The sequence below is a fragment of the Molothrus ater genome, chromosome 16, assembly GCF_012460135.2.
Source record: "Molothrus ater isolate BHLD 08-10-18 breed brown headed cowbird chromosome 16, BPBGC_Mater_1.1, whole genome shotgun sequence".
Lineage (NCBI taxonomy): Eukaryota > Metazoa > Chordata > Aves > Passeriformes > Icteridae > Molothrus > Molothrus ater.
The window spans coordinates 5,786,689-5,802,864 of record NC_050493.2 but is presented as its reverse complement, the minus strand read 5'-3'; the positions used below and the strand labels follow the sequence as shown (position 1 = coordinate 5,802,864).

Genomic DNA, 16,176 nt, shown 5'->3' with positions numbered 1-16,176 from the left:
TATCTCAAGCAAGTCAGTTCCTTTCTGCTTCCATTAGAACTCACTATAAATACAGCACAAGGCAATGCCCAAAGTAATGAGCTGCTGAGAGCTTTTGAGAACAAATGTGCAACATTTTACACATCCAGCTTTTTTAATTTGGTTGTGACTCACTACCTTTGGAGTTGCACTGATTTAATGGGATTTTTAGGAAGCCAGCACATTGGGAATGGGGTTAGGATTAATAATCCAAGGTCAAAGGATCTCTAAATGCAATGTTGAAGTTATAAGCTCTGCACCCTGATACTCAGCCAGTCTCCTTAAGAGAGCAGTGCTGCCAAAATCACTTTTACATTGTTAGTGATCATCACCACATTGTCAATATAACATTCATCTTATTGGCCATCATTCTCAACAGCACATCAAATTTTAGCAGAGATGGAAAGCACCTGTCACTGCCCAGCTGGCAGAGGTCCTGGACATCATCTCTGCAGCCACCACTGATATCAAACAACCTGCAGGCTGCTGTGTGTTTTATATCACACCTGCATCAAACTGCCCTACATATGCCTGGAGTTCTCCCAGCTCTCTGCTATTCAGACATGTTTATATTAGTTTGGGACTATGGGTTTAGGAATAACACCCAGACCCGGGAGAGAGGAACAAAGCTGTCTAGAGCAGTCACCAAAATAGCCACAAACATTAAGGTACTTTTAAAGACGACAATCAATCATAAGCCAAGTGCAGCTTAAAACAGCAGAAAGAACTAAGCCACAGGGCATTTCCTAGGGATATACAGGAGGCCAGGGTTAAGGCCCAGACATGACTACACCCAGCCCATCATTAATCACCAGGAAATGCCTTTGTCTTGATCGTTCAGTATTTAAAATCATAGATGTCTGACACGGGAAGACCTTTTCAGTCGTTTTGTTCATCCTCCTATTGCAGCACCTCAGACAATCTTTGCTTTCAGTGTTTCTTTGATACAGCCTGCATTAAACCTGTGCTGTACCTATGTATTCCTCTTGAGGTAAAAGAAATGCTGTTAATAAATGGAAGAAGTCAATATTCAGAGAGACAGAGACCAGTAAACACAGTGAAAAGACAAAAGAAATTGTACCAGCTGCAATTTGCTTTGTGCATGGAGACCCCTGCAATACTCAGGTGAAATAAAATGGGTTTTGCACAAAGTAAAAATGGGATTTCTTGTTTTGTTAAGCCTTTCCTGTTGAAAGACTTTACAGGAGCAAAACTTTAAGTTTTATAGTATATATTGACTTCAAATTCTTTGAGCCTTTGAGCCACAGCAGCAGAGCTACCATCAGGATAGACCACACAGGTGTCCAGTAGAGGCATATCCACATTCTGGGAGACTCATGAATTCATCATCATCACCCCCCATCATCAGACAGAGGGACACCACAGCAGCTCTGCCACAGTAGTGCCACACTGCCTCAAACCAGCAGTTGCCAACTGGGACAGGGAAGCCTGGGAGCGAGGGGATGGTGACAGAGGAATAAGGATAGCAGCTCTGAGCCATGGGAGGAACCCCTTGCCTGGGGTGTGATCCCCCTTGGCTAGTTGTCCTGGCTCTATGCCCAGAAAGCTGGGAAGCCATTGCACCACAGCCCTTGGGGTTCCTCTGCATTTTTATCTTTAATCTGTTCTGGGATTTTGGTCGCCCCTTCCATTACACATTCAGTCACCTGTTGCAGGGGTGACAAGAAGCAGAGCTACTCAGTAAAGGTGGGCTCAGATGTTGGTTTTAATGAATCATCTCAGGGATACTTGGCCTTGACTAATCAGTAGCTTCTGTGGGAAAACAACTGAATTAATATTCATCCCAGTGCCAGATTTTAAAGACCGTCTGTGCCAAGCGCTGTGGATTATTGGCAACAAGGCCCTGTTTTCCTCCCTCAGACATGTCAGTGTACAAAGCAATAAAAGTCACAAAGGGAAAAAAATGTTGCATTTTAGAGATTCTTTCTTTCTACAAAGCTAGCCATTATCTTGCCTCTCTCTGAAGCCAGGAAACATCCACTGAGTCAACATAAAAGTGACTTTATAATGGGTTATTCATCAACTGTTCATATTTGTGACTGACCTGACAGGGCTCATCTCCTGGAAGCAGAGAGCTACCACCTACAGCCAGGGCAGGGGTGAATGTATGGGAGAGAAAACACGAAAACAGAGCTGAACCTCCCTCACCCTGCCCGCAGAATCCTTTCTGGTGAAAATCGTTTTTAGCTGTTAATGCTGTTTTACGGCCCAATTACTCCTACCACCATCTGCTTCTTTGTGAAAACATTCTGTAGATGCTGAAGTAACCAGACCAAGCAAAAGGCTGAGGCAGACATTGTCATTAAAGTCTCATAACTAATGCTGTGACCAGGGCTGGGAGAGCAGCTGTGGCCAGCAAGGGCAGCAGCTTCTGAGCAAGAAATAAAACTTGGATTAAACTGGAGGAAGGAAAGAAGAGAGTTTATCACAGAGATCTGTAAAATCCCCCATGGAAAGATCTCTTTGAGTCCTTTCTGTTGGTGAATCTTGTGTGTTCAAAGGACCAAATTCTGAAATTCAGAAGAAAAAACCTCACAAACTCAAAATTGCCTCATCCTGGAGCACACTGAGAAGGATCTTGCATGCTCCAGAAAATCCACACTGCACAGCTAATGAAGGAGCCCTAAAGGCTATATACTTGCAGCAAATCTGCAGTCAACTCAATGATATCTTAGCAGAGCAGGGACAAAAGCTATTCCACTAAGGAACAGCTTTAACATGATCCAGAGAAAGGTATGAACTCCAGCAGGGATTGGGAAGTTCTCCCTTTCTCTTCCTCTAGGTTGAGCACCACCATATTTCAGGTCTTGTTTACACTGCAGTGTTTTTGCTTGAAGACAGAGAAGCTCCCAGCTCCTGACACAGCAGATGCCTTTAATGTCAGTTCAGATTTAACATGCCTGGGGCCATAAAGTTCTTGTTCACCTTGACTAAGTGCTTTGAATCAGGGCTTGTGAGCTCAGGCTCCAGTGCCAAAGGAGCTTATAGGAATCCTGAAAACCTTGAGGGGTAAACAGCCTGTGCTGCTCTCCTTACTCCCATGGAGAGGCTTTTCATCCCCTGTGAACCTCCAATGCTTTTGCAGACAGCCCTGGTAGGAAGACACTTCTGGACAGGATGAAGAGCACCAACCATACCCTAAAGTTGGTATTAGCTCAGGGAGAAGTCGCAGGCTGCTTTGAATACAGAGAAAATCTTGCATTCTGATTTTTAAGCAAATTCAAATGAGGCATGCATATATTAAGAATGAAACTGCCAATTACTAACTTTGGGGTTTCCTTCTCTGCACACCAAATGATTTCCCGGATTTCCCTGATTTCCACATATCCCATAGTGGTACAGGGCCAGGGTGTGTCTGTCATTCCAGCATAAACTTCAATTTTATGGGTTTACAAATCAGATGTTTTAAATTACAGCTGAATGAGACTGGAGACTCCTACACAAGTTGTCATGTCAAAAGTGAACTGGGGAAACATTCATACATTCATACATTTTTATTTTTTTTTATGCTGGGTATAGCATGTGCAAAAAGAGGCTGGGAAAACTACTTTTAAGCCTTTGGGAACAGTATGGCTGCACAGCATCCTCCTGGGAACTGTGCTTCAAGATGTAGGTTTATCAATATCCCAAAGACAGAGTAACACAGCAGGTCCTGTGTGTACATGGTGGTGCTGACATAAGCAATGTCCTCACTCCCAGTGTCCTGGAAGACCACCAGCACATCACTCCTCAGCTGCCATTTCAGCCCTCAGGGACTGCTGATAGCATCATTCCTGGGACAGCTTTCATGTTAGAGCTAAGGATCAGCAGTTCTAGGGCTACTTTCCAAAAGAAGACAAATCCTTTGAACTATGTAGCCAAAGACACTGCAAATATTCCTTCAGCCAATAAATAATCTTGGATTTTTATTATTTGCCAACCTTTGATTTATGAAAGAGACCTTTCTACAAAAACAAGGGAAGAAATCAACACATTTCTGCGAATACAAAGAGCAAGTGACTTCCACAGAACCTGCAGTATAAAATAACACCCATCATTTTTGGGTGGTAAGGTTTAACCTAAAGGAATAAGCTTGGTCCACTAATGATGGGATGCTGTCCACAGGCTCCCATTGTTTCTCTGCCTTAAACCTAAGGTGTCTAATTCCCATCAATTGTTTTTTCAGGAATGAAGAACTATCCCAATTTTTGTGCCCTCTGCTTCAGATCACGCAACATGGAGGTTGCTTCCCACACCTCATCAGAAGGTGTGGTGAGAATAAAAACCCTGTGACCTTCATGAGATATTCATGCAGGTAAAGAGAAATGAGTTAGTTAAAAGGTTACATGTAATATAGACCACAATTATTAAAACTCTTTAAATTATTTAATTATAAAATTATTTATCTTATGGAGGGACCAAATACAGGTGAAAACTCTTTTCCATCACAAACTATTGGCTGTGCACATTGCTTTTACACCGTTTTCCTTTCCATCAGACCTCTTTTTCAAAAGGTCTATAGTACTTTTCAAAAGTACTCATTTTCCTAATATAAAAGCTATGTGACATTAATGGTCTTGCAGAAGGATGAAGCAAGAGGACTTAATTCTGGTTGTGAACTCAAGATTGAGTCATGACTGGGTTTGACAGTATTTTTTAACTGTACATTTTTAAACTATTATATATTATTCTCCACTCTCTGGGTTCATAGCAACTCAAGACATTTACATACAGTTGTCCTGGTTTCTGCCACAAATGAGGAATAAAATCTGCAAAGATTTAAAATAGACTAGAAATAGTGGCTAATGTGAAATTTCACAAAATTGTTAGGAAACTGCTCCCTCGTACATCACTTCTGAGGTTCTGCAGAATTCACCAGAGGTGACTGCACTGCAGTTATTGGTTATTGGTGGGGCTGGAGAACGAGTTGGAAGGAAAGGCCAAAAGCTGCAGACACTGACAGGTCCTCCATGGCTGGTGGGAAGAAGAAAGGGAGCAGCCATTTGCTTCCTATGAAACATTATCCCATGGATATGCAGCCTGACCCACTGTTCATGGAAGTTAAACTGAGTTTAACAAGAGCAGGACTTAGCTGACATTTTAGTCTCTTTGACTTGCTCTTGACTCAGCAAAATACTTCACCTCCATCCCTGTCAGGATGGGACCCAATCACACACCTAACTTTCCATCTTTGATGTCATCTGGCCATTAAAAATGGATCCTGAGCACAGAGGAACTCTGTAGCAGGGCCAGTGGAAATGCTGCTGCCCCAGCACAACTGGGTGATGTCAAGAAAATCGAACGTCCCCTTCCTGTAAGAGCTCTGTGGGAAACAATGTCTGCGCAGTTAAAAATAAGCAGAGTACAGAGCCCTGGTGCCTGCTGGCTCTGTTTATTCAGGATATTTTGTTTATTGGGTACATTAGGAGTCGCTGCAGACTGCCTTTGACAAACATTTTCCGTATCAACAAAATCCTGGTAACACTAAGCAGTTCAGATTTGTAGCCTTTGAAACTCCTTTTCTAGACAACATTCATCTTCCTAATTAATAATTAATCGCACTGTGTTTTAAAGAGATTATCAGGTGTGATAGCAGAGTGTGCCTAAGGCAGTGACTTCATTATCCCTATGGAAGGAGTTTACTTTGTAGTTCTCCTGCCTGTCGCAGGGGTAGGTGCCAAAGGGGTCTCTCTTAGGTTAGAATGTCAAAGAGCAACGATTTAGGGCAGGAAACAATTGGGCTATTATTTTTCTTTTTTCTTTTTTTTTTCTTTTCCTTCTTAAGGAGCTTTTAAATCATAAATCTTCAGATGCTCGTTGTGTAATTTAAGACTCAAGTCGAGTTTTCCTACAGAAAGGCCCAGTTCTGTGTAGGACCAGGTGCCCTTCCGAGGTTACCATGGCAGGAAGAGTTTACAAACACTGTTCCACCTACAGGCTTTGAACTGCATCTGTGCAGAGACGCTCCAGAGCGTGCCAGGAGTGTCAGCAGGGCTGGAAACACTGATTTCACCTACAGGACACTATCTCAAGTACACTCTCATCAAGAACTCACAGCAGATCCTGCCCAGACCGGAGCCAGTTTGTGGCCCTGACTTGAAATGTCAACAGCAGCACGGAAGGAACAGCCCCTATCGAGGACTCCTGGGCTGTTTCCAATGTGATCAGCCAAGGACAATGATAGAAAAATAATCATTACCAATTAATTTCACTCATTTGTTTCAATAAGGCAGCCTTCTGCACTATCAATGGGGTTTTTTTTCTTTTATTTGTCGATTTTGCTGTTCCCATTGCCTGGTCTCAGTAGTGACAGATATTTATGCCTTTCCCCATTAAGTTTTTCCTCACCTTTAAGAAGTGTCATTGGGATTGTTCCCACTGATGGAGAAACAGGGAGGGCAATGTTCTGCCCACAGACTGAACAGGTGAGACTGAAAATCAGATGCCCTGACCATGCCTCCTCTCTAACCAGCAGGATAATTAGGAAGAATATAAATCTCAGATTTTTATAAGTGCTTTTCACAAAGGAGTTGGAGAGGAGTACCCTCTGTAACTTAGCACAACTCTGCAATTAAATATACTGGGATTTAAAGCTAAAAACAAATATCCAATGCCAAACTCCTTGATACCATGGGTCCATTTCTCCTTGAATTGTCTCCAGTGAATTATCTTCTATTTTTAGGTCTTTTATTTTTAGACTGCTGCATGCGATTGCTGGGCAGCTCAACCAGCTATTCATTGGAGATGTTTTACTTCTCATGCAGATTTATTTCTATGCTTTCTTTTTAAACCAACCTGTCCTGGGAGCAGATGACAGGCTGTACACTTAAAGGGCAGCCACAAGCTGCGCTCTTCAGGCTCACCCTGGCCCTGTCAGAAACCTTTTGCTGTTCTCTCGTCCTCCACCTGCGCACGTTTGTGTGCCTGTGCACACATTTCTCTTAAACCATGTCAAACTTTGTGAGTATTAGGGCCATATGGCAGCAGCTCAGCAAGCTCTGAGAGCGCAGCTGAGATCCAGAGAGTCCCTGGGCACAGGGGGTGAGTCCTGTGACAGGCTGGGGGCACCGGACACGGCGCTGGCTCGAGACAAGCCATGCCAGGGATGTGACAGGGGAGGGCTGGCAGCTTGAAACCCCAGCAGGCTGCAGGTCCCTTTAGTGATTTATGAAATGGTGTTTCTGGCAGCTGCCTTACAGACTTCGAGGTACTGTGCCACCCAGCCAAGCTGGAAGCTGAACTTAAGAGAGTGGTACATGATCATAACCGCTATTTTTAATACTATTGTCGCTACCTTTCCCAGTAACCTAGACAACAGCAAAAACCTCTTTTCTTTCCAGTTTCAGAGCACTATTACACTGGTTTGAACTACTGTTTGAGCTGGAGTCAGAGGCAAAGCACAAGTTGGGAATAAAACCAGCCCCTGTTCAACTGGCATTTCATTTAAAGGGACTTTTAACTCCACAAAGCTCACATGCCTTTGCATCCACCACTTTAAAATGCTGGCTAAAAATATTTGCGTTATCTGAAGTCAGATGAATAAATCCTCCCCACTGCTGGGTACACAGTGTGGCAGGGCACGACACAACTGCAAATTTATTTGTTAGAAACCGTACATCTGTTATGATTTACGCTTGCCAAAATATAATTCTTTATGGCAACAATTGTTTCATGGTGCTTAAAGTTTTTCACCTCTGTGCCAGGAATCTCATATGGGATAATTCCATGACCTTGGAATCCAGCAGATACATTCCACATCTGTCTGGTCTGGGAAAGCCCGAGTTTGTTGTGTGAAAACCAGAGTGGGAAAGTAAGACCTGGAAATATCTGAAAATACAGAAACTGCAGGGCTGCTTCTTTTTTTTTCTTTTTTTTATTTTTAATTACTAGTTTCAAGTGCAGTAAATCAATCTCACAGAAGTCGTTACTTTGCTTTTATAAGCAGACATTCACTTCTGATCCTATCTTCACATTAAGGAATATGGTATAAAGATTACAATAATTTTATCTCAGGGAAAAAAAGCCCACAAGCTTTAAATATTAGAACTAAATCTTGTTGAAGACTGCTTGATATTTAAACAGAAAAGAACCCAAACTACTGCAAGTAAACATCTTACTGGTGCCTGTGAAGATTTAGGATGGCAGAAAAACTGTAGCTGTCCTGGAATCTCAGCGTATACACTTTTCTCATTAGACTTTTTAGCAAAAAATGAACCATAAACAGCTTTGTGAGCAGTGAATTTAAAAAGCTCCGGTTTCCTGTGATTCTTCCCTGTGCACATTGTTATTCTAATAATTTGGCTGAGCTCCTGCTGCAGCCTCACTTTCCAAGAGGCACTGTAGCATTTCCATGCTCACAGCCTGCACCTCAAATAACCTGCACCCCAAATAACCCATACAGCCCTGGAGGGAGGAAGGTGGACAGAAAGCCATGACAGAAGTTTATAGTAAGAAATGGAGGGAAAAGCTGAATGTGTTTGCTTGATAGAAGGGGGAGACTAATTCGACTTACCCATACTAACTAGGATGATATTCCTGGTTTAAAGCAGGAATTGCTGTTCTGATCATCACTGGGGCTATCAGTCTCCCTTTCAAAAGGTTTCAGTGGTTTCTCTTCAGTCTGCAAATCCTGAAGGTGTCAATCCACTCACAGGCTGTGTCCTTGGGCAGGACCAGTGTCTTTACAATGCCCCAAAGGGATGGCACAGAGCAAGGCAGCAGGGCAGGCCAACTAGAAATTAATCACTAATTCATGAAGTTCAACAATTTTAAATCCATATGTGAGTCCTGGGTGCCTCAGAGAAGCTTTTATGCTAGGATTCACAAGATTCCACTTGGAACCACTATCTGGGATGCACCAAAGCTTTATAAAGTGATAACTGGTTTGTCTAAAGCATGCTATGAATGATCATGGTTTATGATAAATCATAGAATGGTTTGGGTTGGAAGTGACCTTAAAGATCATCTTGTTCCACCTTCTGCCATGGGCAGGGACACCTTCCAGTAGTTCAGGTTGCTCCAAACCCCATCCACCCTGGCCATGAACACCTCCAGGGCTGGGGCAGCCACAGCTTCTCTGGGCAACCTGTGCCAGGGCCTCCCCACCCTCACAGGGGAGAATTTCTTCCTGATATCTAATCTAAAGCTACTCCCTTTCTTTGGAAGGCATTCCCCTGTCCTGTCACTCCAGGCTCTCACAAATAGTCTCTCCATCATTCCTGCAGGGCTCCCTTCAGGTGCTGGAGGGGCACAGTTAGGTTACCCTGGAGCCTTCTCCTCTGCAGGCAGAGCAATCCCAATTCTCTCTGCCTTCCTCCCAGGACAGGGGCTCCATCCCTCTGAACATCTCAGGGGCCTCCCCTGGGGAGGGGACCCCAGAGCTGGGCACAGAGAGCAGAGCAGAGGAGCAGCATCCCCTCCCCTGACTTTCTGCCACGCTGCTTTTGAAGCAGCCCAGGACACAACTGACTTTCTGGGCTGCATGGAATGTAAAATGAGTAAATAAAAAGGTAAATGAGTGCCTTGTCCAAAAATCATGTGGCCAAGTTAGCTTTGTAGCACTGGACACGCTGTGCTCCAAAGGAGGCTGCATTTTAGTGATATATGAAATGGTTTTCTGCATACACAGCAGCCAAACAACTTGGCTGCATTTCTAGTGGTTTGGATTAGAAGACCACAAACATCAAAAAGCATATGAAAGAAGCTAATGGCTTTTCAACATATTGTGACAACAAACCAGCCAAAACTACTTTCAAGCAGGTTGTAGAATAATGTGTTCCTGGTGACTTGCAGCAATTTTTCCTACAGAAAAGCTGAAAATCAAAGATGTGAACTCCTGTAAAAATCACATTTAAAATACGAAGCTTAAACTCTGTGTGAGCAGGCTGCAGCACAAGAAATAGGTGAAACAGGATGTTCATTCTTTAAAGTAAAAAATACAGGCAATTTCCAAAGTAAGAAACTAAGTCAGATTTGCAGTAGAAGGGTGAGATGAGCAGGTACTTTCTACAGAATGCAGTGTTAATGCTTTTCTACCCATTCAAGACTTAACAGCTGTTTCAGCAAGAGGGGGAAAATAAAGGCCCTTGGTAACTCTTAACCAAGCTGCCAATTTTCCACATGGGATTCAATGGCTGAGAAAATTAAATTTTCCTAGTCTCCTGCTGCTGCAAGGAATAACAGCATATTCAGAAATACTAGGAGCAATAAAAATTCCATATTTCTGAAAAAACTTCTGTTTCCTAAATTTTTCTCATATACTAAACTTCTTCTTAATAAAAAAGATTCCCTATCTAATATCTAGTCTCATTTATTCTAGCACTGTTGTTTTGATGGGACACTGCTTGTCAGATGTTTAAAGTTCCTGAATTGTCTCCCTGTTTGATAGACAGATGCAGTTACTTGCACTGACAATTTTGTGAGCATTGTAGAAAAACTATGTTCATAAATAAAATACATATTTCCAACACTCAAGAGGAAGGAAGGATGGAATTTTAAATGTCAGGTATTGATTATGAACCAAATTCTGGCTGTTTTGTATAGAGGCACCTGTCCAAAAAATCCACAGATAAAGAGCAAGCAAAGCAAAGCCTGCATACAGCTGGATCCCAAGGCTGCACCATGACCAGCCTCTTACACCCCTCTGACCCAAGTTCTCCCACACTGAGGGGTTCCAGTTCCCTCCCAGTTCCCTCCCAGTTCCTGTGCCACCACTGGAACTCATTGCTGCTCATGTAACACCTGGCCAGGTGTGTGCACTGCAGCTGTCACCACAGCCATATGTTGGTTATTCGGTTGGTTTATTTTATTATATTGCCTATATGTTGTCTACTTCTGCTCTGTATATTTGCATAGGAACACTCATAATCCATAGACAATCATATCCTAATGCTCTCCTGTTATTCAGTCTGAGTCTCTCTAATTCCTCTTCATAGCTAGTTATATCACAAGTGCCTTGGTATTTGTGTGAGAGACACGGGATCCAAATATTTATGTCAGAGAGGGGGGGAGACCCCGTCAGCATCTGTTTGCAGAAGTGAGATGGTGGAACTGAAGTGTCAGATAATCTCCCAAAAAGATGTCAGCATTTTCAGCTGCCTGACAGATCTGTCTGCCTCTGTCAGAGTAAACAAAAAGATGGCTCAGCCATTAGGACTGAGTTTAAGGAAAAACAATGAACAAATTATCTGTTTTCTGATCAGGTCTCCTGCTCCAGTTTTCAGATGTCCATTTGTGATATTCCCTGTAAGCCCCTTTGGGAACAGCAATCAATGCACTCTGTGGCTGACCAGCCCTGCTGAAGTATCAGAAATTTGGAACTAGAAGAGTCTCCCACAGTAAACAAAACCTTCAAACACTAAGGACACCAGACACACCTCAAAATTACTCTGCATTTTCAGTTTACTGGAAAGGAGATTGTCTCACTTAAGACAATTCCATGGAACTGTTCTCTGAATTCATTTGAATTTTGAGTAGGTCTCCTGGTTTAAGTGGAGTTAGATTTATGCTGAAGTAAGAGATTGAACTGAACCCAAATGTCTTTAATACAAAACCTTGATCTTTACCAGGAAATGACAGAGCTTATCAGGTTGCCAATCTTACCTCTGTAATAATGAAGAAGTCATCACCAGGCTCTCCCTGAACAACAATTTTTTCTCCATCTTCAAACTGGACAGGTTCCAGTGCATCAGCCACCGTCAGCCGCTCCCATTTGTCCAGGGACTCTAAAATATTGAAGATCATAAAGCTATATTATAAAAACACTCCAACCTTGGCTGAAGATTCATATCTAAACTGACAGCTCTGCCGTGCCTGGTTCTGTTATAAAAGAAACATTTCTTTCATCCAGGCACTTTGCACGAACCTCCAGTTGGGAAACATGAACGTATTTATTCATTGTGTCTTAGCCATCAGTAATCACCCAGATAGCAATCTGAAAAGTTGGACAGGAGAAGCTGGCTCTGGTTCCTCACTCCTGAGATCTGATCCGTGCTGCCCTGGCACTGCCACAGCCTGGAGCAGCTGAGGAGCTGCCTGGAGATATGGGAGCAGCCCAGATTCCCTCACCACATCCCACATCAGGTGTCAGGACAGGTCCTGCAGTGTTTTCATCAGAGCTGCTCCCAGTTCCTGGTGGGCTCTGGGTGGGTGATGCAGAGTGTCCATCTCAAGGATGGTGAGGCCACCACAGCCAGTGGCCAGACCCTGGTGGCACGAGCAGCAGGAGGCCAGAGGCATCCAGGTTTATGGGTGTTTGAAATGGCAGCTCTTCTTCATTTGCCAGCAGGATGGCCTGCAAAGTGTTTTCCTTTTCATTCCCCCTCTTAAAGGAGAAAAGTTATAAAACTTAAAAAAACTTCTGTAATTAAAAATGATGAGTCTGGTTTAGGATTCACAGAGCAAAAGCAGCCTGTGATAGGGGTCCTCATCACCCACCTGCACCTGCCCCAGATCCCCACCATGGCAAGGGACAGCCTGCACAGGGCACATCCAGGGCTGCTCAGTGTCCCAGTGCCCTCCCCTGCCTTGGCTGAGGGATGGATTCCACCTGTCCTGCCCTCAGGGAGGAGGTGCCACCTGTGTCTCTCTCTACACACATTTGCATGAGAATTCCAGAGAGTGAATTGTACTTGAACTTTTGTACTTTGATCAGATTTGACTGAAAAATTACAGGTTTAAGAGTTATTAAAAGCAACAGATAATATGATGATTTAACCTTCACTGCCTCAAAAAGCTGGGCTGAAATTCACGTCCCAGAGCTCTGCTGATTCCTACTTACTATGAATTATTGAGCTAATGTATGTCAAGATACAGTTTCTGACACCAGGATTAGACGTGTGCCATTCCATCAGGCTCTGGATTCCCAATTTTTTTTCAAAATATTGCTCGGAAGGATTGTGTGAGGGAGTTCCTTCAAGTTAAAATGCCTTTAGGCTGAGCTCAAAAGGACTCCCTGAGCCTGGTAACAAAACCACACCAAAGTACTCAAAGCACCAAAGGTAAGTTTGGGGTTGACTGACACAGCTTCGTGTTTTTATGCCACTTTCTTGTTGCTGCTTGGGAAATTAATTGTTTCTAACATTTTCCCCACCTAAAGCACTTTCCTGGTGTGTTTGTGACCTTTGCTGCAGAAGAACTAACGTCAAAGACCAAGCCCATATTGTCAATGCACCATTCAAAAACTGCTCTGTTTGATTAAAAATAAGCATAAAACTCTTTCATATAGACTAGAGAAGACTTTTTCTTTTCTTCTTTTTTTTTTAAAGAACTCAGTGATTAACAATGAAAAGAAAGAGCCTCTTGAAACTTCTTCTTCAGTTGGCTTTATGAAAAATTCAAAGCTAATTCTAGCTCTAGTCACGAAGTGTCTCTCTTTTGTCTAAGGGAACTGTACCACTACAAATACATTGGTTAATAAATCTTGCAAACAGAGCATTATATAGAATATTCTACAAGTTTTAGTTGCAGAGTTGATCAAATAAATTACACCACATGCAATTATTTTGCAATGCCTAAATTGTACACATCAATTCACGACTTTATATTTAATTAAACTCCAGAAGAAAAATTTCAAAGTATCACTTTTTCATAAGCAACTACTGATAATCTAAAAAAAATCCTTAGATTTAAAAAAAAAAGTGACTCTTGCAATTATACAGCTAATTACAGACACTGGACAGACCTTGGAAAAAAGAAACATAAGAAGCAGGTAGAGGTTTTTCCACCAGGAAATCACTGAGTTCTGACCACAGCAAGGGATAAAGTGAAGTTGACTTTTCAGTGCTGTTTTGAGATTTCTAAAATATCTTCCTGCTTTGCAGGTGTCATCTACTTTTTAGGCATGTCAAAGACATCCTTACACATTTCACCTAAATTTCCATGTTCCTGCAATGATGTGTTATTTTGTTCACTGCTTTTCTGCACTTAAAAAAAGTTCAAATCTTAAAATCCTTCCTCTTTTTTTGAACCAAGATTCAAAAGCCACACTACAAATTAGGCTCTAATTACAATGCAAACCACAATCAAGGAATGTGTTTAAGGAAGCACATCTCTGAATAACCTTTCTACTCTGAAATTGTTTTGAGATGTCTCATTGTTGTAATTGCTCCTCATTAGTGCAGGTGCACAGATTCTTTTTTTCTTTAAATACTCATTGTAATTTGGTATAATTTGTGCTCTTAATTTAGGAAGATTTAAATTAAGCATTAAAGAAGGATTTTAAATGATGAAAACTTCATTAATAAGCGAGCAACATACTTGGCCTCGCTTTAAGCATAGAAATATAATTGAAAATCTCATGGATAGCACCTCTCAGAAGTTCAAGTATACTCTCACTGAGACACTCTCATATTTCAGGTACCTCAGCTTGAATGGTGAGTGAATATCATAAACAAAAAAAACCTGAAAAATTTTAAGTAGAAATAGAAAGACTTCAATTATATAGCAAATAATTCCTGAACTGTTTTTTTCCGAACAGCCCCAGCAAAAACATGATGTTTCTCCTACAGAATCAACAACTCATTGTACTGTCTAACACTGTCCTTCTTATTAGAGGCTTTTGTTCTCCTAATGGTGATTGATTGGTCAGGCATTATGGGTTTGTTGTTTTTCCTACTGAAGGCCATCAAGAACATGTCCAAATTTCGTGGCTATCACATTAATCAAAGGGAAACAAAATCCAAGGACAAGAAGCTAAACAGATGTTTTAAGAATGTGAGACAGGGGCTGTAAAATGCACAGAAGAAAAAAGATCAGTCCAGTTTGATTTGTAAGGTTGGTTTGTTTAGTGCACACAAGCACTTCATTCTTGCAGGAAAAAGCTTCTCACCTGGGAGGATGTAACTGGACTTTATGAGAAATTCATTTCTCTGCACTGCTTTCTGCTCTATCCACATGATCTTTACTCAGCAGCAGCTACTGAAAGTACCAGTGTGTGCCTGCTCCACCTTTAGTGCTCCAAACACATGGGCAGTGCACAGGAAAGAACGAGAAAAACAAAAAGAGCCCTTTACACTTTCACTCCTTCAGAAACAACACAATATGAGACCTTCTGCCTGAGCACTGCTCCTTTCATCGTGCCATCAAAGATCAAAATTCATCCTGCCAACGTGAATAACAGAGAAACCAACAGCCAAGTTCCAAAGGGCAACTGACCCAAAATGGAGACCTTGCTCAGGAACTCTTCGTACATCTTCCGCTTCCTCAGAGTGCTGCCCTGTTATTACAGGAGAGAGAAAAAGGAGGCAGAACATTACACAAAAGTATTTTTGTGATTTCTTCCTACAGCTGCTCCTTTTTTTTTCCTCCCCCTCCCTTTCCAAATCTTAAGCATAGCCAGTGTAAACAGCCTCAGGCAAACGTTTCCCCATAAAATGTCTGGGCAAGTTGTATTGCTGATAAGCAAAGACAGAAGGACTCAAATTCAATCCTGCTGTAATTTCACTGACTTCACTGGTGTTACTGGACACTGCAGATGAATTGTACCCATTTACAGGCATTCTTTTTAAAGCCTGAACTTCATCAATTAACTGCTTAGCTAATTCAATATATATCTTGTTGCCAATGAGGCTCGTTGTAATTACAATGTAGGATAAAACTTAAGATATCCCCCTTGTAGATCCCATCCTTTTAGCTTAAAAATGCTTTATTGCCAAATGTTTATCTGTAAACTTGGTTAGTATTCTGTACAGTGTTGTATCTATTGTTATGCTGAGCAATCCATTCATATTATCATTTTAACAAGATTTAAGCATTTGGGAGCAGACAATCCATCAATGTATGTGCAGCCACCAGCACAGTCATTCCCATTCTACTAAGATTTTGTTGTGTGATAAATTTCTAAGACACCTTCTCCTTACATGGTGTTTGATCAGCAAGACAGAAACCACAGGCAGCTGCTCCAGCATGCTTTTTTGAAGGTGATTCATGTTGGAATAATTATGATGAAATTTTACCAATACAAAAACAAAAATAATGAATGGATCCTTATTTCCTTTTGCAATGACATGAAAGTCTTGTAAAGAAATTCTTCCCAGGTACCAAAGAGGAACTCTAGGACCTGCCTTGTCCAGTGCAGTTGGTTCCACACTGGTGACACCCCAAATCCCTCCTGCCTGGGCAGATTTCCTGGGGATGTCAAAGGCTGCCTGGTGCCTCCTA

At 42.1% G+C, this 16,176-nt stretch overlaps 1 protein-coding gene across 1 annotated transcript in view; it reads right to left on the bottom strand.

The window, feature by feature from the left end:
* Positions 1-16,176, bottom strand: part of PRKAR1B (protein kinase cAMP-dependent type I regulatory subunit beta) — a 92,928-nt gene that overhangs the window by 7,961 nt on the left and 68,791 nt on the right. Inside the window, exons 8-9 of the mRNA XM_036392235.2 lie at positions 15,172-15,232; positions 11,620-11,741 (exon numbers count right to left, since the gene is read on the bottom strand). Coding sequence (XP_036248128.1) covers positions 11,620-11,741; positions 15,172-15,232 — 183 coding nt within the window. The remainder of the gene's footprint in view (positions 1-11,619; positions 11,742-15,171; positions 15,233-16,176) is intronic.